We start from the raw sequence: 27,385 nt of genomic DNA on the forward strand, positions 1-27,385 counted from the left end.
TCTAAAATCACCCCGCTTCTCTACACACTTTCAATTCTGATTGGATCTCATCCCTGTAGAACATTCTCATCTCTTTTTTAAATCAGCGATAGTTTCATCACAGGTTTTGTCCTCGTACATTAGTATTTAACTATCGTCTTGTTTTTGTCAGGAGAAAAAAGAAGAAGAAAGAATACTGCTGTTGCTACTCCAAAATCTAAGGGATGCATAACTGGATGTCAAACTCACCTGTGTGACTTCTGGGCAAACAGGTGAGTCTTACCTTAAGACAAGAGAATGCTGAAACCATCATGCAGTGCAATGAGATTCAGAAGAAAACAAACAACAAACATGCGAAGCTTTTACTCCAACTCGTGGCTTCAGAGAGAACTTTGAAATTCTAAAAAGAACTCCTCCCAGTACCTGGAGTTCAAACTCCTTTTGACCGAGGAACTGATAAATACGTTCTCTCCAGAAATCAAGAAAAGGAAGCCCCAACCAGATGAGAGTGTAGGAAAATATGATGCAGTCCACATGTCTTTTTTCTTGGGTCTGCAGAGAATAAAGGAGGTCTTAATAATCATGTGCATGCTACCAGGTCCTGACTGTACAGATACTACGGACACATTTACACAGCTGTGAATTTGATGTGATGCTATAACTCTGAACTTTGAAAAAGATGTTGCATTAATGTAGACACATACAATAAGTAGGGAACAATGATTCTTAATTAGGATTAGGTAGCTCAAGTTTAGCTTCTGCGTTAGCCAGGTTTTACATGAAGAAATTTTCTCTACTGTAAAAAATGTTTGAACACCTGAGTGAAAGTCAACAAATTTGAAAATGGTATTGGTTAAATAAACCATGACTGGGTGGTTAAAAAAAAAAGAAAAAAGTATGATTTGCTAAAAGTATAGCTATGAGTGGCAATATGGGTTAACATTAACTAAAAGCAAGATAAAAGTGCAAACACTGTTTTATTTATTAAGTAAACATCATGAAAGGTGAATTTGGTCACTCAAAGCTGTTAAATGGTTTACCAGCTGGAAGTAGTAGATTACTGGTTGAAGTGGTGAGATTATAACTAAAACATTTAACCAGCTATAAGTGAGACATGCTTGGCTGAGCTTCAAATGACGTCATGATAGATTGTGTTGATGAATATGGAGTCCAGAGTTGGTGTAAATCTCTACAATTAAGACTCATGATTGTGATACAGTGTTTATTGCACAATAATAATAATAATAATAATGGATTGGATTTATATAGCGCTTTTCTAGGCACCCAAAGCGCTTTACAATACCACTATTCATTCACTCTCACATTCACACACTGGTGGAGGCAGCTACAGTTGTAGCCACAGCTGCCCTGGGGCAGACTGACAGAAGCGAGGCTGCCATATCGTGCCATCGGCCCCTCTGGCCAACACCAGTAGGCAAGTAGGGTAAAGTGTCTTGCCCAAGGACACAACGACCAGGACAGAGAGCCCAGGGATCGAACCGGCGACCTTCCGGTTACAGATGCGATTCCTGAGCCAAGGTCGCCCAATGTTACCCAGGATTCAGTGGTTGAGTAAAAAGCTGTTACTTGTCGTTACTGATGGTTTCTTTCCTCTCTTCTCTGCCTTGCTCCTGTGCAGGAGGATCTCCCTGCCCAAGTCCTTTCTGACAGCAGACATCATCCTCAGCACACTGCAGAACATCACAGAGGGTCTTGTGGTCTACCCCAAAGTCACCGAGAGACACATCCGCCACGAGCTGCCCTTCATGGCCACAGAGAACATTATTATGGTAATGAACAAGTCAAAAAATGCATAATAGACACAAAAAATGGATTACTGGCAAATTATGTAGTGGAGTGTGAGATAAAGCAACTTGACTTCATCTGTTTAAAGGACTTCGAGTCAGTGTTATGATAGATTTGGACACAAAAGGATACAGCTGATGACGAATGTTGTTAAACCCCATCATGCACTCAGAACGTTTGCTTCCCATCTATAAAGAGGGCATAGCTTTAATAAATTCACCCCAAACAGTTTTAGCATTTATGTTTTATTTATTTCAAGCAAACAATAATACTGCGTCAATGACAAATGAAACAACCAGGCAGGTTGCAATAGCACCAGTTGCCTATCAATGTATAGTCAACAAGAACAAATTACTGTTGTGCTGATAATGTCATGCGATTCTTTTAGCAACACAAGATTTCATCAGTTGTAAATCCAGTGTGAAAATACACAGTGGTTAACTCATTAATGACCAGCAGCTGGAGTATTGTGCAGCTGATGCTTTCCACCTTCTTCTTCCCGGTAACCAAAAAAAAATAAAAAAATAAAAAAATAGAAAAGCACAACATACCTTCAACAGACCTTCCTGATTGGCAGAGCCATGACTAAATTTTAGCTTGAAATTAGTTTGAAATACACAACTTGAAATTTCACGTTATGGATAGCCGCCCCCCCCCCCATTTTACTGTTTTTATCAGTCTCGCTTCATCTCATCTGTTATAACTTCTCTCCACCGCGGCTGGTTGACCAACAACAGTACAAGCAAGAGCGGCCCACACGCTGGTTGTACCACACACTTTGTGCGCTGCCTCCATCTGACAACAGAGCTCGCTCCAGGCAGACAGACGGTCAGTCCCTAGAGTGGAGTGGACAGCAAACTCTGCTCGACCATAAAACCAGCTCAAGACATCACTGATGTTTTAAAGCACAAGCTCAACCTTGACGTCCATATTGGCCTTATACGGCTCCAGTAGGGGGCGTACTTCTTCAGCCAGGAACGTTTTCACCTGAAGAAGAGGAGCAGGAACAAGAAAACAAACTATCATCAAAGGGGGGCAACAGACACAGCTGCAGTAATAGGGGAGCTGCAGCTTGGCTGTAAACATTCATCTGTTGTCAGACTGAACAAAAATAAGGCTGTTCATGCTGTACCTGCTGTGGAGCACGCCCAATAAAGGTCTTGGGGTCCAGCAAAGCATCCAGCTGCCCTAGAATGGGTGCAAAGTAGGGGTCTCGCTGGATTCTGGCCAGCAGGTCATTGTCTCCACCTTCCTGTTTGACCACAGCTGCTGCCTCTTGGGAGAGAACACGGATTTTCTCGTGGCACTCCTGAAGGAGACACAGGAAAAAACAGAAACATTAAGGTGGAGCTGACTTTAACAGCCATGTTGTTGGGTCTCCATGTCAGGTCTGGTTATTGGTAATCAGCTTCTTCATTTAAATGGTCAAAACACTGGTTACTAGTCAGTAAGATGAGCTCACTTCAGTCATCTGTTTTTCTGGTTACCACTGGCATTTTCTGCCCAGTAAACCATCTCTCCTGATCAAGCAAAAATGCATTCATCCAGTTATGTTCAAATTGTTATTGTGTCCATTCTGACTCACAGAGGAGAATTCCTCACAGGGCATTTTCTCCTACCTGTCTGTTGCCTCCTGCCTTCACTATCGCCATGATAATGTTCTCTGTGGCCATGAAGGGCAGCTCGTGGCGGATGTGTCTCTCGATGACTTTGGGGTAGACCACAAGACCCTCTGTGATGTTCTGCAGTGTGCTGAGGATGATGTCTGCTGTCAGGAAGGACTCGGGCAGGGAGATCCTCCTGCACAGGAGCAAGGCAGAGAAGAGAGGAAAGAAACCATCAGTAATCACAAGTAACAGCTTTTTACTGAACCACTGAATCCTGGGTAACAATGTGCAATGCATTGTAGGATGTGTAGTTCTTTAACCATTAACGCAATTATGTACATCGTCTTTTACTCTTAATTTCTTTTCTTTTTCCCCCCCTTTAGGTTTTCTTCCATTTTCCCTTCATGGCCACAATTCCTCTCTTAGCTGTTTGGCTTTGTTCAAGGCCTCAAACTCTCATGGATTTCCTGAAGAGTCAGTGGAAAAAATGAAGGAGAAATCCACTTTTAAAAACAGTCTCCTTAAAAAAAAGTGGACAGTCACTGTGGCCCTCCACTTGGGACACCCACTCCTAAGTGCAGGGTTCATATGCATTTTTCAGGGTCCAATTCAAGCACTTTCAAGGTCCATTTTCAAGCTTTTCCAGTAGATTACCAAAAAAAATTAAATAAAATAATGCATGTTTCACTTAGCATCACCTTAGTAAGACCATGTAAAAATTAAAACAAATCATCTTAGGTCAGTGGTTCCCAAACTTTTTTTGCTAGGTCCCCTTTGTTTGACAAGAAAAATGTTCGCGGACCCCCCCCCCTTCTCGCGCACACGCATAAACACATCCTCCAACCACACACACCCATATTTTGCTCCATTGCGTTTTTCTTTCACACCTCAAATATTTAGTAAACAATTAAGCAAATACAAGTAATCTGCAATAAATTACAGGTAGTAAGGAAATAAACTACTAACTCTTTTGCGCTACGTGCACACATACACGGGTATTTTTGAAAACGCAGCTGTTTTGTCCACAAGTAAACGGCGTTTGGAATCACCGAGAACGGAGATTTTTTTTAAAACTCCTTTTTTGCGTTTACGTGTGGACGAGGAATACAGAGTTCGTCACGCAATGTCAATGGTATGTGCCTTTTTTCACGTCACACGGTGCGCCACGTTATTGTTTACATGAGATGAATAGCAGAATGGCAGATAGATTTACAGTATTTTGTCTCTGACTATCTTCAGGTTTTACAGGCTTACATATACACACACAGTTACTGTCGATCCATTTAGAAAGGCAGAGGCGTCACGGTGTGATTATTTTACGTGTCGCTGGTTTGTTTTTTTCCTGTGTAATAATATTCAACATTGCTATCAATACATTTTTCAAAAAAGCCTCTCTGTGCAAAATGGGTTTAAACACATAAACAGCTGTGGGATACTGTTTGTCTGTGATTTGGAGAGCCCAGCGTGGGAAAACATATTCAGCGATGCTTCATCTCCTGCTTTGCGTTAGTGTGGGCGCCCCCTGCTAGCAGTGTCCAAGCGTTGGGTTTTTTTGTTTGGTTTTTTTTTGCTTTTCATACCGCGCCCCCCCTGCAATGGCTCTGCAGGCCCCACACTTTGGGAAGATCTGTCTTAGGTCAACTTAAATGTCCTTTTTCCCCCCCCTTTAAAATAGAGAAAAACACACTGCATAAAAATACTGAGAAAGGAAATGGTTGTGTTATATGCATATAGTGTACAAACTCAAAAAACAAACAAAAAAAAAACATTTCTCTTAATAATTAAGATGTGCAAATGTGAACAAATCAACTTGTAAAGATATTCATCTCCACTTGAAGAAACAAAAAAAAAAAAAAAAGCTCAGAAAACCCCTGGAGGCCTAACAGGTTAAAGTTAATTCTCAATAAAACTAACTGTAAGTTGTTTAACTACATTGTTGTCTGTATTATTGTTAAAGTCCTAAATGATTATCTTTAAAGTGTTTGTGCTAATAACATCATGCACAGTAAGACAGTCATGGAGAACAGCACTGACTGGAACAGGCTTTGAACATAATCCCACATAGCAAAATTGGTATGGCCCGGATCAGGCCCACACAATGTACTTACACATGGCCCGAATACCACAAAGAATGACGGCCCTTTGGTGGACCAGACCTGGTTTGCCAGAGGTGGCCCACACATGGGCCAGCACAAGGCCAGTTGCATACACACTGGTGGTCCTGTGCTGGCCCATGTGTGGATTACCTCTGGCAAACCTGAGCTGGGCCACCAAAAAGCAGTCATTCTTTGTGGTGTGTGGGCCATCCATAGGTGGTGTGCAGCCACGGGCCAGTTGTAGACACACTGCTGGCCAAGAACAGTTTCAGCTCTGGCCCCAGATATCAGCCTAATGTGTACCTTAATCAAGCCATGTAATAACAACATGTGCCAGAACATGCAAAAAAGTGCAAAAGTAACATGACGAAACTCTGTTCAGACAGTGAATGGACTGATTCTTATATAACTTGACCTGGAAAATTTTTAAAATTCAAGCATTTTTAAGGATTTCAAGCACCCGTACAAATCCTGTAATTGGGAATCATTGTTCACTACTATTTATTGTATACTTCCACACTGATGTAATATCTACTTCACAGAGGAGAACTGCATCATACCAAATTCACAGCAGTGTAAGTGTGTCTGTGTTGGCTGACCTGTTGGCGCTGTCATCCAGTGTCCTCTCCAGCCACTGGACTGAGGCAGTCTGCAGGGGGTCGGCCATCAACGCAATCAGATGTCGGGCCAAGCTACAGCAGCGTTCTGCACGCATGGGGTTCCTCTTGTAGGGCATAGCACTGGAACCTGGAAGAGGAGCAGGCAAAGCTTTAGGCTGAGGCACAGTTTAACAGGTAAAAAGTGCTTTTGAATGAGCGAACGTACCAATCTGCTCCTTCTCAAAAGGTTCCTCGATCTCTTTTAGGTTGGCCAGCAGGCGGATGTCTGTGCAGATCTATAGCAGACGACAGTATAAAGTTTAGACTCAGTTATATCAGCTTTTTGAAAATCCTGAGCTCAAGACCCAAGTTTCTTTAACCACCACTAAATGTAGACATTTCCTCACCTTGTGCACAGAAGCTCCCAAACTAGCGAGCGTGGACAGGCAGTCTATGTCCACTTTGCGACTGTACGTCTGTCCAGTCACCAGGTAGGCTCTGGATAAGAATGGAACAAATGAGTTATAGCCTGTGTTTCAAACTGTTCCTACTTGGACCATGTTATAAAAACATGTCAGCCAATATTGGAGACAGGAGTTTGATACTCACTTCTTAAAGCCAGCCATCTCTGTCACCATCTTGTCAAGCTCTACCACCTGGTGGTACAAAAGGAAAACTGACATTAAAAAGTCATCACAATACGGTGCTGTGGGACTTCAGAAATCACCCACGTGGTTCTTATGGTTGTTTATACCTTGTCATGGTCCCCTTGAAAGAGCTGCAGGAAGCTGGCCTGGGTGCCTGTGGTCCCCTTGACTCCACGGAAACGTAGATCATCGCGGGCTCGCTCCAGGTTCCTCACATCCATCACCAAATCCTGCAGCCACAGACATGCTCGCTTCCCCACTGTGGTCAACTGGGCAGGCCTGTACAGAGAGGAGGAGAGGGGCACAGTGGGTGTGTTTGACATCAAAGTTAGACAGCTCCATCAGTCTGATGAAGGCCTATGAAAACACTGCAGCTGCAGTCGGACTCACTGGAAGTGTGTAAAGCCGAGCGTGGGGAGGTCGGCGTATTCCTCTGCAAAGTTTGCCAGCCGGTCGATGACTCTGGCCAGCTGCAGGAAAAACAAGCCTTTAATGATGCAAATCAGGGTGTCAAACTTATTTTACATCGTGGACTACAAACAGCCAGCTTTGATTTTTAGCTCCCAGAAGCAGTGAAGATGCGTAATAAATGTAACCAACATATTGGATAGCCTGTCCTGTCATCTTTAAATATATTTTTTCATGAATTCAATGAAAATGTCCTGTTAGTTTTTTTTAAATGGACTCACTGTAAAAACAAAAAACTAGCTGACAAGCTTGTTTGATATTAATATATTCATTTGCACTGTTTTCATAGAATTTCTGGACAAACAGGTGAGTCTCACCTTAGGCAAGAGGATGTTGAAGCCATCACGCAATGCAATGAGATCCTGAAGAACAGAAATGACAAACATGAGAAGCTTTAAAGAGTCAAAACTCATCACTGCTGGGTTTATTTATGCAATAGTCATACTTACAGTATTGTCTCCCACATAGCATGACGTAGCTCCGAGGTGGATGATGGGAGCAGCTGTGGGGCAGCAGTGTGCAAAGGTGTGGACGTGCGCCATGACATCGTGCCTCAGCTTTCGCTCTTCTTCAGCCGCCATGGCAAAGTCAATGTCCTCTGCATGGCTCTCCATCTCTGCAATCTGAGCATCAGTGATGGGCAGACCCAGAGCCTGAGGAGGAGAACATTGAACACAGAGACATGATGACAAACAGGAATGGCGGTGGAGCTTTTTGACTCTTGATAATACAGTTTTTTACTTTTAAGATATTCATTTATTAACAGTTACAAATGGAAATATATGTTTTTATATAAATACAAGTTTTATTATAAATACACATATTTGCAGCATTGGCTCTTCTGTTGATGGAAAGGATGTTTGGGTAAAAGTCACACTGTGACTTGCATTGCTAAGCTGATAGCAAACAGCCTGTTTATTAGTCATTAGTCTGTCAGCATGTCTTTTCTCCAGTTTTGATCATCATGTGCTGTCCTCGTGAGGAGGCACAGGCGCTCAATATGCTGATTAGACTGGACTGTATTCTGTTGGGACACCGTAGTCACGTGATTCCTACAGCACTACAGATTGGTTCCAGATAATCAAGTACCTCGCTCCAGTCAAAGGGGTCATAGGTCAGACTGGTCAAATAAAACCTCAGTAGAGAAGAGAGCACAAACACAACAGCATTTAGCCAGAGTAACTGTTACTAATTTTCCCGCCGGGTTATGGCTGAATTCCAGTGGAATGACGGTCCCGTCGTAATAGACGTTCCAGCTATGTGTTCCAGCCCTAAACCAAACTTATCCCTAACCATAACTAGCTGTTAAATGATGTAAAATAGTGTTTTCCAAAGCGATTTTCAGAAAATGAACGAACATGTGTAGATTGAGTCCAAACGGTTCTCATGTGCTCTCCTTTTTCCGATGCCGTCATGTAGGAACGTGTTGGGTACCAGAAAGCATATAATGTTGACGATTTGTCACCTAGCGTAAAATATTAGGCTTAGGGAGTGAGAACGTGTCTGACCACTACCGGCACACTTTTGCACCGGAGGTTTTCGGAAAGCTTTTATTTTGGTATTTCCGTTGATCCATACAATAAATTTGCATGTTAGCCTACACATTTAGATTTAATATTTAACATTTAGATTTAACATTGTGTTTTAAATATGAAAAGTTGCAAATATCATAGGTCATAGGTCAGACAGGTCAAAAAAAAAAAAAAACTCAGTAGAGAAGAGAGCACAAACACAACAGCATTTAGCCAGAGTAACTGTTACCAATTTTCCCACTTGAAGAGCTTTTCGTTCATCACAGGAACATTCGCTGTCGAGAGAGCAGCAGCTGTTCAAATAATTCAGAACATGTACGCATGCGTGTCGAAGCTCACGATGGCTCTGCGATGGGAAAATACAAACTGCAGATTTTCAATTATAGAATCTCATAATAATGTTGACAGATGTTCATTTAAAATATGACCTATGACTTCCAGACAAAGACACTGATTACTGTATGGTAGCAGTCTGCTCAGTCAGCACCGGGTAGCATGCGCACGACTCTTAAGACCTCCTTATAACTATGTTTAGAGCAGGAAACTTGATAAGGCTCTGTAAAGGTCGCGGACTATAGCAAACCTTTTCAGCTTTGGCGAGGAAAATCCACAGCTTCCTCCAGGTGGTGAACTTCTTTTTGTCGCTGAAGTTGTAGCTCATTTCTTTGCTGGCGTATCTGGACACCAGAGGTGAGCGATACTTATTCATCTCTTCTGCTCCGGCCATGGTTGCTAGAAAAGTGAACACTGCAGGGTAGCGACAGGGTCTTCAGCTTCTTTCCCCCGCCCCGCTCTTTTTCTTCTTCCTCTGGGGTTCTTTATAGCAGTTGAACAAACTTACAGTTGCATTACTGGCCCCTAGTGGACTGCGAAAGTAACACCTACCTTATTTCGTGTAATTTGAATGCATTTTGTGCCAAGAAGTCAGCCTTTGATCTCGTAGACTTTTCTATGTGAAACGGCTCTGCTTCTTCTTTGTGCCCTCAGCACCAAGCTGTGGCATCCCTAGTGGCACTCTCACAGCTGTTTATGGTGAGTCCATGAAATGATGCCACAAGATGCTGTGGCATCTGAGGGTGATGCCACAGCTCCAGAAAGATATTCTGGCACATTATGAGAGCTTGGTCCACATTGCCAGCAAAAAGTCAAACTCGTTGAATCACTTGGCAATTATATTCACATTATTTATTCACTTTGTCCTTTTGAATTTTCTAGCTTATTATAGATTGTAGTTGAGCCAGTGGCTCCTTCACTTGTTGCTCCTGTATTTTCCTCAATGCTCAGTGTGTCAGATCTTTCGCTACTTCTCTGCCTCGTTAGGTAATAATGATACTTTTAAGGCATATTGCATATTTGCAGCTCTGGAGGTCAGGCTCACTAAATTGGAGACCCAGCTCCGCACCCTGGAAAATCCTTTCCGCACCCCTGCAGGCAAAGACAGCTTTGCTACCATTACCGCTGACCCAAGCATATAAGAATGATGAAAAATCTGTGCTTATCAGTTGCATTTATCTAATATTAAATAACTCACAAAAAATGCAATTTCATCTATTTTATTTGTCAAATTTTCAGTGTATTGTTGTATAGGGTATACACGGGGTTCCTTATTTTTTTTTCTTATTATTATTTTAATAAAATGCAACTCTGGAACTGCCGAGTGTCCCCAAAAGAAACAGATAAATCAGGACTATTTCAACAAAAATTTCAGCTTTATCATATGTGGATCTACAGCTTCCTTCAATGTGTGAATTTCTTCCTGCTGGCCTATTGTAGTGTCTTGAGCTTTTTTTAATACGTATAATATTCAAGAAAAATTTGAAACAACTACCTTCTGTTGTTGTTATTTTGGAAAATAAAATTTGTTGTTTGTTGTTTGAAAAACTATTTATATTCAATTTTCAATTCAATTCAATTTTATTTATATACGGCCAAATCACAACAGCAGTCACCTCAAGGTGCTTTATAATGTAAGGTAGAGCCTACAATAATACATACAGAGAAAAACCCAACAATCATATGACCCCCCTATGAGCAAGCACTTTGGCGACAGTGGGAAGGAAAAACTCCCTTTTAACAGGAAGAAACCTGCAGCAGAACCAGGCTCAGGGAGGGGCGGCCATCCTCTGCGACCGGTTGGGGTGAGAGAAGGAAGACAGGATGAAGACATGCTGTGGAAGAGAAAAAGATTAACCCTCTCGAGGCAGACGTTGCTGATTTGCAACAGTTAAAAACTAACAACCTGATTACCCCACATACATATTTTATGATTTTTTTTTACTCAGAAGTACCACTGCAGGACTTGGTTGTGCATTAGCAACAAAAAGTTTCCCACTTGCTCACCAGATGGCAGTGTTATCCCACTTCCAACACGTCTGCTTCCTTGGGTTCACTGACACTGATTTTCTTGGCGTCAATTTCATGTAAGTATCACTATCAACCTCCATTAATTTGAAACCAAAACTGCATCAGAAGAATCATGAGTGTATATAGATACAGTAAATGCCAATTAGTGGATTTTATCTCTTCTGGATTTTTCCCCTGGGGCAGCTTTATTTCAACGTAGCAGATTTGCAATGTGTGGCCAGATAGGTACCACTGGATGCCACATGCTTTATCTAATAGTTTGCCTATATTTTGAGCAACAGTTCATACTAGGGTTATTTTCATATCACCAATGTTTACATATTACTTTGAGGTGTCACTGAGGGTATATCCTTTGGAAAATTAAATAATTTAGAGTGAAGTTACAAACAATCTGAGGCAGATTTGATCAAAAACAATGGCACAATACGATGTTCATTTTACTGTGCAGTAATGAAAACTGATGTAGCCTAATTCCATGGCACATATATTACTACAGATCAATGTGTTAAGGCATTTTTTGGCAAACTATCTTACAGAATACTCTATTTGCAGGATTTGCAGTGTGTTATGGCAGGCAGACGAAAATTTTACTCAGTGAGGGAAGCCATTGAGTTGATTTGCCTTCCTGATGGGGCTTTATCTGACACAGAATCCATTTCAGATGATAAAATTGCTGATCCAGATTTTGAGGATACTCCTGAAGCATACGAGTCTGACTCCAGCCTTGATGATGATGAGCCACTGGCAGCAATAGCAAAAGCTAATCCCAACCACCTTGATGTTGAAATTCATACATGCAGACAGTGACACTGAGGTCCCAGATGACAATGCACCTCAGCAAGGCCCAGCTCCTGTCAACAAGGAGCGGAACCAGGCAGAGGAAACCCGCAGCAGCTGACATAGACTCTTCATTCCGAGGACCTGCATTCTCACCTCCACCAGACGAAATACCAAGTCCAAAGTGATCAGTTCATGGACAAATCCGTGTTTGAACATATTTCTCACCAATCTAACCTGTATGCAGCTATGAAGAATGGCCCAGAACTGAAGAGAAGAGAACCACTCCATTGATGAGCTGATGATCCCCTTCAAAGGAAAGATTGGAATGAAACAGTATATCAAGAAAAAGCCGCAAAAATGGGGAATCAAGGTCTTTACTTGTACAGGTGTCACTGGACTAGTCTATGACTTTGAAGTATACACTGGAAAAGGGACTGTGACCAATGAGCGTGGACTTGGTGTTGCCGGAGAAGTTGTGCTTCGTCTCGTGTCAGAAGTTCCAAAAGGTCTAAACTACAAGTGCTTCTTCGACAACTGGTTCACTTCCCCTGAACTCGTTGTGGAACTGAAGAAAATGGGAATTCTAACAGCTTCTACCATCAATCGTAACCGTCTCCGTGGATGTACCCTCAAAAGTGACAAGGAACTCTCAAAGGATGGGCGTGGTGCGTATGAAGTGAAATATGAAAAGACAAGTGGGAAGTCCATCGTGAAGTGGTATGATAACAAGGCAGTTTTACTGGCATCATCCTTCATTGGCCCTGAACCTGTTGAGAGATGCAGAAGGTGGTCGAAAGAGAAGAAGGAATATGTGGAAGTGGACAGACCCCACATTGTCAAGGTGTACAACCACAATATGGGAGGAGTAGACTTAGCAGACATGTTTGCAGCTCTCTATCACATTGACATCCGCCCAAGTTGTTGGTACCTGCGCATCTTGTACTACTTGATTGACCTATCATTGGTCAATGGCTGGCTCCTCTATCGCCGTCATCTCACCCAGAAGCAGGAGAAGAAGTATATGCCACTTCTTGACTTCCGTGTTCAAGTTGCAGATGCCCTCATGAAGGTTAGCATAGCATTTTTTTTTCACCCAGCCAAAAGCATTATATATGTTCAAAGCACCATATCAGCCTCATGTTACACAGAGGCTGTCAATTCAGCGCTGTAAAGTGGCCAATCATAATGAATCAGTTCATTATAAGTTGTAGATTCAAGCCGCTCTTCATATTTTTGGCCACCAGATGTCACCAAACAACAGTGTGTGAAAAGCTTTGAGTAATGAACAGTTTTTCAATATAACCTTCAATACTTCAGATAGCTTCATTTGCCCGTCACTGTTGAAACCACAAGGTCAACCTTGACGTTCATATTAGACTTGTATGGCTCCAGTAGGGGGCGTACTTCTTCAGCCAGGAACTTTGACACCTGAAGAAGAGGAGCAGGAACAAGAAAACAAACTATCATCAAGGGGGGCAGCAGCAGACACAGCTGCAGTAATAGGGGAGCTGTGGCTTAGATGAAAACATTCATCTGTTGTCAGACTGAACAAAAATAAGGCTGTTCATGCTGTACCTGCTGTGGAGCACGCCCAATAAAGGTCTTGGGGTCCAGCAAAGCATCCAGCTGCCCTAGAATGGGTGCAAAGTAGGGGTCTCGCTGGATTCTGGCCAGCAGGTCATTGTCTCCACCTTCCAGTTTAACCACAGCTGCTGCCTCTTGGGAGAGAACACGGATTTTCTCGTGGCACTCCTGAAGGAGACACAGGAAAAAACAGAAACATTAAGGTGGAGCTGACTTTAACAGCCATGTTGTTGGGTCTCCATGTCAGGTCTGGTTATTGGTAATCAGCTTCTTCATTTAAATGGTCAAAACACTGGTTACTAGTCAGTAAGATGAGCTCACTTCAGTCATCTGTTTTTCTGGTTACCACTGGCATCTTCTGCCCAGTAAACCATCTCTCCTGATCAAGCAAAAATGCATTCATCCAGTTATGTTCAAAACTTTTATTATTGTGTCCATTCTGACTCACAGAGGAGAATTCCTCACAGGGCATTTTCTCCTACCTGTCTGTTGCCTCCTGCCTTCACTATCGCCATGATAATGTTCTCTGTGGCCATGAAGAGCAGCTCGTGGTGGATGTGTCTCTTGATGACTTTGGGGTAGACCACAAGACCCTCTGTGATGTTCTGCAGCGTGCTGAGGATGATGTCTGCTGTCAGGAAGGACTCGGGCAGGGAGATCCTCCTGCACAGGAGCAAGGCAGAGAAGAGAGGAAAGAAACCATCAGTAATCACAAGTAACAGCTTTTTACTCAACCACTGAATCCTGGGTAACAATGTGCAATGCATTGTAGGATGTGTAGTTCTTTAACCATTAACGCAATTATGTACATCGCCTTTTACTCTTGCTTTCTTTTATTTTTTCCCCCCTTTAGGTTTTCTTCCATTTTCCCTTTATGGCCACAATTCCTCTCTTAGCTGTTTGGCTTTGTTCAAGGCCTCAAACTCTCATGGATTTCCTGAAGTGTCAGTGGGAAAAATGAAGGAGAAATCCACTTAAAAAAAAGTGGGCAGTCACTGTGGCACTCCACGTGGGCTACTCACTCCTAATTGCAGGGTTCATATGCATTTTTCAGGGTCAAATTCAAACACTTTAAGCACTTTCTAGGTCCATTTTCAAGCATTTCCAGTACATTACCAAAATAAAATTCAATGACGCATGTTTCACTTAGCACCACCTTAGGAAGATCATGTAAAAATTAAAATAAATCATCTTAGGTCAACTTAAACTTCTTTTGTTCCCCTTTTGTTAAAAACAGAAAAATGCACCACACAAAAATACTGAAAAAGGAAATGGTCTTAAATGCATACAGTGTACAAACTCAAAAAAAACAAAAACACATTTCTCTTAGAAATTAAGATGTGCAAATGTGAACAAATCAACTTGTTAGAGATATTCATTTCCACTTTAAGAAGAAAAAAAAAACCAACAACAACAACAACCCCACCAAACAAAAAAACTGCACCAAACATCACAATAATACACAGCAAGGCCAAATTAATAAGTCTTCTCATCAGATATTGACATTTGTCCTACGCTACACAAAAAAAAACAAAAAACATCTGTCTCCTATTTTAACTAGTTAAGCACTCACGCCCCCAAAAACGAGGGCAAAAGGGAGGAGATCGCGTTTAATCGGTTAACACGAGGAGGGATAAGACAATATAAATGCTGACATGAGTAGTGTCCACAGAAACCTGAATTTCAGACCATTTTCTAAAACCACCAAACAAAGCGAAGACACCAAACAGTTAAAAGAGCAGTTACCTCACCATGAATCTGTGGACAGGTAATATCCATATTGATATATGATTTTCTGGGGTTGAATGTGAACCAAAGCATATTTTCAAAGGTGTTAAATGCTTTAAAATACTTTAATTAGGTGTGAGATATAAAAAAAATAAAAATAAAAAAAATCATTTTTTTCTATGTTTGAGTCACAGTAACTTATAACATAGTATCATCTGCAGTAATATTTACACCTCTGATGACATCTCACAAGTGTTAGCTTTATTTTGATAGCAAGATTGCATACACAGTTTGTAACTGTGGAGAAATACTCCATTTATTTTAGTCATTTCATTTTCAAGCAGAAAGCTCAGAAAACCCCTGGAGGCCTAACAGGTTAAAGTGAATTCCCAATAAAACTAACTGTAAGTTGTTTAACTACACTGTTGTCTGTATAATTGTTAAAGTCCTAAATGATTATCTTTAAAGTGTTTGTGCTAATAACATCATGCACAGTAAGACAGTCATGGAGAACAGCACTGACTGGGAGACGCTTTGAACATAATGAATTGTTCATCTCCCTTTAATACAGACCTTCCCAAAGTGTGGGGCGCGGTATGAAAAGGGGGGGGGGGAACCAAACAAACAAGAAAAAAAACCCGCTAGGACACTGCTAGCACGGGGCGCCTACAGAAATACAAAGCAGGAGATGAAGCATAGCTGAATATGTTTCCATTCAGCTATGGAATGGAAACATATTCATTCTAGTCTTTTGGCTTCATTCTAAGCCAAAGACTAGAAAATATGGTGAAGCATATCTTCCCTTTGGCTTCACCTGCACAAGTGCCAAGGTAGGTCTCCCCTGCAGAATTGGCTTTCCCTTTGTCGGGAGCAGCGCTGGGCTGTTCAAATCACGGACAAACAGTATCCCACATTCTTGATTTTTAATTCACAAACACTTGTTGTAATGACTAACTACTCCTGATATTTTGGAGATGTTATCTCTTTATACAGTAAAGTTAGTGTGGGATACAAATAATATCAGGCTGATCCTGCCACAATTTGTTCCCCCGGTTCAAATCACAGACAAACAGGATCCCACAGCTGTTTATGTGTTTAAACCCATTTTGCACAGAGAGGCATTTTTTGAAAAATGTATTGATAGCAATGTTGAATATTTCTGTGAAGGTTCTCAGTCATCCAGGTCATCGTAGTCAAAGGAGCTTGCAAAGAAAAGCGTCTGGACTTCTTTAAGTTGCTTAAAGACGTTTCACCTCTCATCCGAGAAGCTTCTTCAGTTCTAAGGTCAAATGGTGGAGAGTTCCAGATATAAACCTAGTGAGAGTATCCCCCCACAGAGGGACAAAAGGACCCCCTGATGATCCTCTAATCGCCTGAGCCAAGGTGTGAAACTGGGTGTGGCCCCACCTTATCATGCGAATTCCTGAGATCAGATGGCCCAGGATGTGAGTGGGCGTTAAGGCGTCTGGGAAGGGATCTCAAAACTGGATTATAGATGGCAGAGAGTTGGTGTCGTAAACCCCCGGCTCTGTTCAAAGATGGTCACTCACAGTGGACATAGAGGGCTTCTTTCACTCCTCTTTCAAATCATCTGTCCTCTCTGTCCAAAATGTGAACATTGGCATCCTCGAAAGAGTGTCCTTTATCCTTAAGATGCAGATGGACTGCTGAGTCTTGTCCTGTGGAGGTGGCTCTTCTGTGTTGTGCCATGCGCTTGTGAAATGTTGAATATTATTACACAAGAAAATAATATTTCCTGTGTAATATTATTACACTGTGTAATATTATTACACAGGAAAAACAAACAAACAAAAAAACAAACCAGCTACACGTAAAATAATCACACCATGACGCCTCTGCCTTTCTAAATGGATCGACAGTAACTGTGTGTGTATATGTAAGCGTGTAAAACCTGAAGATAGTCAGAGACAAAATACTGTTAATCTATCTGCCATTCTGCTATTCATCTCATGTAAACAATAACGTGGCGCACAGCGTGACGTGAAAAAAGGCACATACCATTGACATTGCGTGACGAACTCTGTATTCCTCGTCCACACTTAAACGCAAAAAAGAAGTTTTAAAAAAATCTCCGTTCTCGGTGATTCCAAACGCCGTTTACTTGTGGACAAAACAGCTGCGTTTTCAAAAATACCCGTGTATGAGTGCACGTAGCACAAAAGAGTTAGTAGTTTATTTCCTTACTACCTGTAATTTATTGCAGATTACTTGTATTTGCTTAACTGTTTACTAAATGTTTGAGGTGTGAAATAAACTGCACTGGAGCAAAATATGGGTGTGTGTGGTTGGAGGATGAGTGCGTGCGGGGGAGGGGCACGAACATTTTTCTTGTAAAACAAAGGGGAGCCTAGCAAAAAAAAGTCTGGGAACCACTGCTTTAATAAACAGGCAGCCTTAAAGTATGAAATATTCATATATTAACACATATTTGTCTGTTGTCTCAGTGGCTGATAGTGCCATAACTACCTACTGTAATAGCGCTGCCATACTGCATTACACTCAATGCATTTCAATTATTTCTCCAGAAAATTTGATAGCCAGCAAAATAATAATAGTTTTAAAAAATTGGCATGTGTCATGTACACATTCTCGAAAATTATTTACTAGGACTCTCCTGTCATGTGTCTCAAGAGCGCAAACTCCGCCATTGTCGTTTTCCATCAAACACTCATTAAAACACCAACATGTTAGTGCACTCATCCCTGACTGTGCGGGGCGGAGGCACACATTAGAAACGGACTGACATGCAGAGGTGCACGGCAGCCCGGGCGGAGAAATGTTGCTTTTACACTTTGCAACTCATTTAATTTCTCTATCTGATAAGAAAACTATTCAATCAGAGTTATTTGTGGTGAGTGAAATACAGTTTCAAGAACGTTTAAGCTCCACATCTGAAGTTCAAGCACTTTTCAAACCTTGAAAAGACAATATTAAAATTCAAGCATTTTTAAGGATTTCAAGCACCCGTACAAACCCTGTAATTGGGAATCATTGTTCACTACTATTTATTGTACGCTTCCACACTGATGTGATATCTACTTCACAGAGGAGAACTGCATCATACCAAATTCACAGCAGTGTAAGTGTGTCTGTGTTGGCTGACCTGTTGGCGCTGTCATCCAGTGTCCTCTCCAGCCACTGGACTGAGGCAGTCTGCAGGGGGTCGGCCATCAACGCAATCAGATGTCGGGCCAAGCTACAGCAGCGTTCTGCACGCATGGGGTTCCTCTTGTAGGGCATAGCACTGGAACCTGGAAGAGGAGCGGGCAAAGCTTTAGGCTGAGGCACAGTTTAACAGGTAAAAAGTGCTTTTGAATGAGCGAACGTACCAATCTGCTCCTTCTCAAAAGGTTCCTCGATCTCTTTTAGGTTGGCCAGCAGGCAGATGTCTGTGCAGATCTACAGCAGATAACAGCATAAAGTGTACACTCTGTTAGATCAGCTTTTTGAAGCTCAAGACCCAGGTTTCTTTAACCACCACTACATAGAGATATTTCCTCACCTTGTGCACAGAAACTCCCAAACCAGCGAGCGTGCCCAGTCACCAGGTAGGCTCTGGATAAGAATGGAACAAATGAGTTATAGCCAGTGTTTCAAACTGTTCCTGCTTGGACCATATTAAAAAAACATGTCAGTCAATATTGGAGACAGGAGTTTGATACTCACTTCTTAAAGCCAGCCATCTCTGTCACCATCTTGTCAAGCTCTTCCACCTGGTGGCACAAAAGGAAAACTGATATTAAAAAGTCATCACAATACAGTGCTGTGGGACTTCAGAAATCACCCACATGGTTCTTATGGTTGTTTATACCTTGTCATGGTCCCCTTTAAAGAGCTGCAGGAAGCTGGCCTGGGTGCCTGTGGTCCCCTTGACTCCACGGGAACGAAGATCATCGCGGGCTCGCTCCAGGTTCCTCACATCCATCACCAAATCCTGCAGCCACAGACACGCTCGCTTCCCCACTGTGGTCAACTGGGCAGGCCTGTACAGAGAGGAGGAGAGGGGCACAGTGGGTGTGTTTGACATCAAAGTTAGACAGCTCCATCAGTCTGATGAAGGCCTATGAAAACACTGCAGCTGCAGTCGGACTCACTGGAAGTGTGTAAAGCCGAGCGTGGGGAGGTCGGCGTATTCCTCTGCAAAGTTTGCCAGCCGGTCGATGACTCTGGCCAGCTGCAGGAAAAACAAGCCTTTAATGATCAAATCAGGGTGTCAAACTTATTTTACATCGTGGGCTACAAACAGCCAGCTTTGATCTTTAGCTCCCAGAAGCAGTGAAGATGCATAATAAATGTAACCAACATGTTGGATAGCCTATCCTGTCATCTTTAAATATATTTTTTCATGAATTCAATTCAATGAAAATGCCCTGTTAGTTTTTTTTTAATGGACTCACTGTAAAAACAAAAAATAAGCTTGATATTAATTTGCACTGTTTTCATAGAATTTCTGGACAAACAGGTGAGTCTCACCTTAGGCAAGAGGATGTTGAAGCCATCACGCAATGCAATGAGATCCTGAAGAACAGAAACGACAAACATGAGAAGCTTTAAAGAGTCAAAACTCATCACTGCTGGGTTTATTTATGCAATAGTCATACTTACAGTATTGTCTCCCACATAGCATGACGTAGCTCCGAGGTGGATGATGGGAGCAGCTGTGGGGCAGCAGTGTGCAAAGGTGTGGACGTGCGCCATGACATCGTGCCTCAGCTTTCGCTCTTCTTCAGCCGCCATGGCAAAGTCAATGTCCTCTGCATGGCTCTCCATCTCTGCAATCTGAGCATCAGTGATGGGCAGACCCAGAGCCTGAGGAGGAGAACATTGAACACAGAGACATGATGACAAACAGGAAGAGTTCCTACAAGCAACTCGTAAAGTTTAGAGCTGGCAAAACAAAAGTGCTTGTAGTTACAGAATGAATTCTGAACCATTTCCTGCAGGGTTTCATTTTCAGAGTTTACTTATAAGCTGCTTACAACTTTTTATGTGGAGCTTTTTGACTCTTGATAATACAGTTCTTTACTTTTAAGATATTCATTTATCAACCGTTACAAATGCAAATATGTTTTATATAAATACATGTTTTATTATAAATACACATATTTGCAGTATTGGCTCTTCTGTTGATGGAAAGGATGTTTGGGTAAAAGTCAGTGACTTGCATTGCTAAGCTGATAAAAAACAGCCTGCTGTTTATTAGTCATTAGTCAGCCTGTCAGCGTGTCTTTTCTCCAGTTTTGATCATCATGTGCTGTCCTCGCGAGGAGGCACGTGATTCCTACAGCAGTACAGAAAGGTTCCAGATAATCAAGTACCTCTCTCCAGTCAAAGGAGTCATAGGTCAGACAGGTCAAATAAAACCTCAGTAGAGAAGAGAGCACAAACACAACAGCATTTAGCCACAGTTACTGTTAATAATTTTCCCACTTGAAGAGCTTTTCGTTCACAGTAACATTCGCTGTCGAGAGAGCAGCAGCTGTTCCAATGACTCAGAACATGTACGCATGCGTGTCGAAGCTCACGTGGCTCTGCGATGGAAAATACGAACTGCAGATTTTCAATTTTAGAATCTCGTAATAATGTTGACGGGTATTTTTGAAAACGAGATTTTCCGTTTTAAAAAGTAATCCCGTCCACACGTAAACCCAAAAATGAAGGAAAACGCTGCTAGGAACATGCCAAAGCAACAGTTGGCGATAGAAATGTTGGCCAATCAGAAGTCTAGAAGCCTCGGTGGGAAATAGTAAACAAAGATGGGGCATAGAAGCAGAACCGAGTCCTGTGTGTGGAGGGACAGTAACTGTGTGTGTATATGTAAGCATTTAAACACTGCAGAGAGTACAATTAACAGTATTGTAGAAATTCATTTCACCGAAAATAACGTGGCGCACAGTGTGACGTCAAAAATGGCGCACACCTTTTTCTCAGTTTTCCTCATCCACACATAAATACAAAAACTGAGTTTTCGAAAATATCCACCCTGGCAGGCGTTTTTAAAAATCTCCGTTTTCAGTGACTGAAAACGCTGTTTACGTGTGGACAAAAGGTGCAAACGCATAGAAAAATCTCCGTTTTCAAAAATACCTGTGTGGGCGTGTCCCACTACCTCTTCTGCCTGAGGTGCCACCTTTTCCCTTTTGTGCAGCTGACTCTCGTCAGTAATTAAAGAGATTTAAGCCCAGGGAAAGGTGAGCTCTGCCCAGAGTGCCATGTGAGTGGTTACAGCTAGTGAGCTGTGTGCGTGGTGTTTGCAGCTAGTGAACTGAAGTGAGCTGCTCTCTTTTTGACTTACATTTTGTTACTTCCCCCTCACTGCCTAGACCCCTCAGGGGAACGTAACAGTGTGGACGTAGCCAAATGTTCATTTAAAATATGACCTATGACTTCCAGACAAAGACACTGATTACTGTACGGTAGCAGTCTGCTCAGTCAGCACCGCGTAGCATCCACACGACTCGTAAGACCTCCTTATAACTATGTTTAGAGCAGGAAACTTGATAAAGGTCGCGGACTTCTTTTATAAGCTTGTATCAGCAGATCATTATATCAAACTTTCTCAGCTTTTGCGAGAAAAATCCACAGCTTCCTCCAGGTGGTGAACTTTTTCTCGCTGAAGTTGTAGCTCATTTCTTTGCTGGCGTATCTGGACACCAGAGGTGAGCGATACCTATTCATCTCTTCGGCTCCAGCCATGGTTGCTAGAAAAGTGAACACTGTGCGGCTACAGGCCGGGTAGCGACTAGTGATGGGATTTCCGGCTCTTTTTAGAGAACCGGCTCTTTCGGTTCCGAACCGGCTCTTCAGGAGTGTGTGTGTGTGTGTGTGTGTGTGATTTACATTACTGTGCTTGAGAGCCACCATTTACCGGAACCAAATTCCCTGTATGTGTCTGCACATATACTTGGTCAATAAACACGATTCTGATTCTGATTCAGGTTGTTTTGTTGCTTTAAGTAATTTATTACCGTATTTTCACGACCATAAGGCGCACTTAAAAGTCTTAGATTTTCTTCAAAAAGTGCGGCGCGCCCTATAGCGCGGTGCGCCCTATGTGTTGTAAGGAGGACGTAGTAGAGAACACCATGAGAACGTTAAAGGGTGAAGTGTGGGCGTTGATCGTATATACCGGGACAATCGCACATACCTGTATAAAAGAACAGGTATGTGCATTATGCAGGACATCGTTGTTTTAACAACCCTGAAAATGGCAAAGAGACACGCTTACGAAGCACAGTTTAAACTGAAGGCCATCAGCTACGCGGAGGAACATGGAAATCGAGCAGCGGCGAGAGAATTTAAGATTAACGAATCGATGGTTTGCAAATGGAGGAAGCTGGAAAACAAGCTCCGGCAGGTCAAGAAAACGCAGCTGAGTTTCCGCGGACATAAGGCGAGGTGGCCCGAGTTGGAGGAAAGACTCGAGCGGTGAATCATCGAGCAAAGAGCGAGCGGGAGAAGCGTTTCGACGGTCACCATTCGGCTAAAAGCAGTTTCACTAGCTGAAGAGATGAACATTGAACATTTCCAAGGAGGTCCGTCTTGGTGCTTTCGTTTTATGAAACGGTGCCATTTTTCCATCCGGACCAGGACTACGGTAGCGCAGCAACTTCCAGCGGATTATAAGGAAAAGCTGGCCATCTTCCGCTCCTACTGCAGCAAACACATCGGCGACAAAAACATCCAGCCCAGCCACATCACAAACATGGACGAGGTCCCGCTCACTTTTGACATCCCAGTGAGTCACACTGTGGAGAAGAAGGGGACCAGCACGGTAGCGATACGCACAACGGGGTATGAAAAGTCTTCTTTTACTGTTGTGCTTGGCTGCCATGCTAATGGACAGAAACTGCCGCCTATGGTGATTTTTAAGAGAAAGACTTTGCCTAAAGAGAAGTTTCCAGCAGAAATCATCATTAAGGCAAATGAAAAGGGCTGGATGGATGAGGAAATGATGAAAGACTGGCTGAGGGAGGTGTATGTAAGGAGACCAGGTGGTTTTTTCCACGCAGTTTAACTAAGAGTGGAAGGCAGCGCCGGGCGAGTTACGCCACAATTTGCCAATGGATTGTAGATGCTTGGGCTAACATGTCTGCTGGCACTGTTGTTCGAGCTTTCGCAAAAGCCGGCATCGTTTCCGAGGAGCCGCACGGCACGGAAAGTGACTTTGACAGTGAAGACAGTGAACCTGGCATGTTTGATGGAGATTTAGCGCAGCTGTTCAATTCAGACACAGAGGATGAGGACTTCGATGGGTTTAATTGATGATAAAAATGTGAGTACCAAACTCCGTTTTGCTCCTGCTTTATTTTTAAATACGCACACTTGTATGCTTGTGTGTTGTTGATGATGACGATTACCGGCAATAGAAATGTGAGTAAGGTACCGAATTCAGGTTTGCTCCCGCTTTATTTTTAAATACGCATACGGTACTTGTATGCGCCCTATGGTCCAGTGCGCCTTATGTGTGTGTTAAATACAGTAATGGCACACATAACTGAGACTGCGCCTTTTAGCACAGTGCGCCTTATGGTCGTGAAAATACGGTATTAACAACAATATAAAATCATGCACACAATGAACTACTAATATAAAAAATGTCTTTTTTATTTATAAATGTTTATCATATAAGTATTCTTGTATTTATTCACAGCACACAAAATGTAAAGAAATAAATAAATTATAAGTACAAAAACCAACTATTTACAATTCAACTTTTTTCCTTTTAAATTTTCAGCTTTTTCCCTTTTAAACCAATTCAAAACAAAAGAACACAAAACACTACACAACACAATAAAATATCAATTAAAATATGTGTTGAAAACACGCAGTTCTTTGAATCTTTGGGCTGAAGGAGGGACAATACTCGGTGTATAAATGCTCAATCAACAATCATTTATTTCCATACAATTCAACAGTCAGAGCATTACAACGTCCGGACGGGAGAGATGCTACCAGAGGGTCAGGCACATGTCTCAAAATGGTGACGGGTTGCTCAGCTTTTTATAGTCTCTAGTGGCCCCCAGCTAGTCGTAAAAGCCAAAACATCACATTTTTTCTCTGTTACAGCGCCTAAGTTATGACCTCGGCAGTTGTTTCTCTGCTTTCTGTAAGGTGGGGGTGTGGAATGTGGTCTATCTATCTCCCCTGTCTTTAGACACAGAGTCTCCTGCTTACAACCTTCTCTTCATGATTCAACAATTAAGCATGTCAAGAATACAGTGTAACACATTCCCAGCAGATCAAGGATACAGAGTGATGCACATTTATCTAATGAACTAATATGTGAATATGTTCTGTTAACTCAAAAGTATAATGAGAACTAAACTACATACAGATCACACACTCTATTTTAAAGGGTATAATATGATCTACAACAATATCATAATTCAACTATTTTGATTACATCTATAAGGTAACATATAATAACAGAATAATATCACAATACCCTCTTTTGATCTCTCATTAAAGAGATCACTAATAACATGCACTTCAGCGTTGCAAGGTCCAAGTTTTCTTGATCCTGAGGCCCTCTGTCCCCCTTTAACGGGTGGACCATATGGGGGATGACCTCTGTGTTCACGCAGTTCAGATGCAAGCAAAGTTAGATTTACAACCATAACAGCAGTTACAGATGACACTCCCATCACTCCCCATTTTCCCACAGCTTTATTTTGGTGCTCCAGTTTTCCACCCCCTTTGATGCCACCTAATAGCTTTCAAATGTACTTAGACTAGAACCTCTGTCTAAGGAGCTTTTAACCTTCATTGTTATTGCTGCAGCTACCAGTGTCTTCCAGTTGGGTGATTCTCAGCTTCTTTCTTCGACCTCCGGGGTTAGACCACCCTTTAGTCATTGCACAGTTCTGGGGATTATTCTGCCCTGATTTCAAACAAGGATCTGTGTGTTTTGGGTTCACCGGCGTGTCCCCCTTTTTGCCAAGAGCCTCTCGAACCTCGTTGGTCTGGTGTTCCTGGTTTTCGCCAACCCCTTCATGGTTATTGCTGTGTTTGTGGGATCCATCTCCTCCAGGAGCCCAAACGTCATGACAGTTGACCCCAGTTGCTGTCTCGGCAGTCCCTACATCTGTCCCTGCTGTGAAGGGTCCTCACATCTCCGGGTCCCCGTCTGGTGTCTGTTCCTTTCTCTGCAAGAGACAGAAAACCAAAACACCTCTCTCCCTAGCCTTGATAATCTAATATTGTTATCCATTGTTCTTCTAATGATTCAAATTTGGTTTAAAATATTATGTTCAGGACCTATTCTAATCATAATCTATGTGTGTGTAAAAGAAATCAAAAATTAGTGAACCCTTTCTAAGTCTAACACATTATAAGCTTAAGTTTTACCATAGCTAATTTATTAAACACAAAAATAAACTCATAGAAATTTTCATATCACCATTGTTTGATGTTCAAACTCAACTCCCCCTTTTTGACACACTCCCATGTGTCAATTCATTGGAGCTAGACAATTAAAAGAGAAGGTTGGTGACCTCATATCTCAGAAAGTATCAGAAATTCTTCTCTCGAGTACCGTTGCTCCAGCCTTGTCATCCCTGAGGATCTTCGATCCCGAAAATGTCCCTTCTCCTCATGTAATAAAGTCTGTCATCCTTCCATGCCCTGGTAACTGGTCCATCCAGAGCTGTAACATTTTGAAATGTACCTACAACAAGCCAAACCACACCTTGGTCACACCAACCCTTTTCTGCCCCGAAGATGTCCAATGCCATCCTAGTATGGACTGTCAAAAGTGGCTTTAACGCTGACTATCCTGACAATCCATTTTATAACGTTTCCTGGTCAGATGTGCCAATCTCTGCACCAGGGTTGTAATAGTTTTGCAATTTTCATCAGTTTTTATTTTTATTTAGCTTCGACTCCAGATTTTCAATTTTTTGCCAGTTGTAATTAGTTTTTACCAATTCTTTGCTAGTTTAGTGTAGTTTTTATTTTCTGAAAATCCTTAGTTTCAATTTAGTTTTATTTGTGTTTTGCAAAAATTAAGTGTAACAAAATCCCAGTTCCATCATATCAGTCATGCTCTTCTGGTTATCCTTGGGTGTTGAGACTAATAACTATTAACTCTTGGCGCACCGTGTGGTCCTAATTTTGGTTCAAGTGAATTGATAACCTTTTGAAGGTGATTGTTTCACACATTTATTTAGATGTCCCAGTCCTGTTGTCTCGGGATCCATCACGCTGCCTTATCTGGGGTTAGCTGTTTTCTGGGGATGCGGGTTGAGTGGGTGAGCTCTTCAAGGAGGGGGAGTGTGCTCCCCCTGATGAGGCCTTCTAGGTAAGCTAGGTTAACCTTCTTGTGTGGGCTTTTCAAGTGCACTATAAGGTTAGTGGGACTTTTAGTTTTATAAATGTCCCTCATGACCCCCTGATGACCCAGTATTTCATTTTTGCACACTGTAGTACACATTTTAGTTTTTGCTTGTAGCTCGCATACTCTACTTGCCACTCCTCTAATTCCTGATGTTTCTTAGAGAGGGCAACAGTACCTTTAAAATTATATCACATGTGTGGGGGTGTGGCCTTGCCAATTGTTTTGCCCACCTTTTCAAAATGGCTGGCGTGCCCACAAGCACATTTCATGGAAAAAGAAAGGTAAGCTTGATATTTACATTAAAACTGTTTTGTTAAACTCAGATTTTTATTTTATTCTTTTTGCAAGTACCCCTCCTCGGTGGCGAGAAACTGTTGGTGTGGTCAAGTGGGTGCTCTGGAAACAAACGCTCAGGACAGAACAGTTATCAGTCATGTACTTCCTACAAATTTTGCATATGTTTTATTCCATATTGATCCTCTGAGTGTAATGGTACATTTTAATTTGAATTTATCCAAACTAAACACAATATTTTCTTTATTTACTTTGCTCTTGTTCTTTTTCAGTACCACATCCTATCAAATGTCCCTGTCGATTATATTCTACATTTAATAACTTACTATTTCAAGTGAGAACCTAAATCACGTGGACCAATGTTTATTATTGCATATCTCTATTCTGAATGTGGCCAGTCATTCATAGGTATTGTTCAATTTTGACGATTTTCCTCTATAAAATTTAATTGACTTTTTACAGTGACCTGCTGTGGTTAATAATAACATATTCCAGTCATGAGTGGTATCAAAAGTCTTCTCCACTGTAGCATTTGGCATTCC

The 27,385-nt window shown here is 42.0% G+C and overlaps 2 protein-coding genes across 2 annotated transcripts; both read right to left on the reverse strand.

The window, feature by feature from the left end:
* Positions 1-2,014: 2,014 nt before the first annotated feature.
* adsl (adenylosuccinate lyase) lies at positions 2,015-9,528 on the reverse strand. The gene is made up of 12 exons (XM_014407193.4): positions 9,318-9,528; positions 7,652-7,855; positions 7,520-7,564; positions 7,125-7,204; positions 6,842-7,013; positions 6,697-6,743; positions 6,495-6,585; positions 6,314-6,383; positions 6,088-6,235; positions 3,405-3,585; positions 2,918-3,094; positions 2,015-2,772 (listed from the first exon to the last, which is right to left on the reverse strand). The coding sequence occupies exons 1-12, from the start codon at positions 9,459-9,461 to the stop codon at positions 2,686-2,688; spliced, it is 1,446 nt and encodes a 481-aa protein (XP_014262679.3). The 5' UTR covers positions 9,462-9,528; the 3' UTR covers positions 2,015-2,685.
* Positions 9,529-13,397: 3,869 nt separating this feature from the next.
* LOC112434709 (adenylosuccinate lyase-like) lies at positions 13,398-20,050 on the reverse strand. Its single transcript, XM_076883564.1, has 10 exons — positions 19,817-20,050; positions 19,685-19,729; positions 19,306-19,385; positions 19,023-19,194; positions 18,878-18,924; positions 18,745-18,766; positions 18,541-18,610; positions 18,315-18,462; positions 13,945-14,125; positions 13,398-13,630 (listed from the first exon to the last, which is right to left on the reverse strand). The coding sequence occupies exons 1-10, from the start codon at positions 19,979-19,981 to the stop codon at positions 13,418-13,420; spliced, it is 1,143 nt and encodes a 380-aa protein (XP_076739679.1). The 5' UTR covers positions 19,982-20,050; the 3' UTR covers positions 13,398-13,417.
* Positions 20,051-27,385: the final 7,335 nt, after the last annotated feature.

The sequence above is a fragment of the Maylandia zebra genome, linkage group LG4 (assembly GCF_041146795.1).
Source record: "Maylandia zebra isolate NMK-2024a linkage group LG4, Mzebra_GT3a, whole genome shotgun sequence".
Classification (NCBI taxonomy): domain Eukaryota; kingdom Metazoa; phylum Chordata; class Actinopteri; order Cichliformes; family Cichlidae; genus Maylandia; species Maylandia zebra.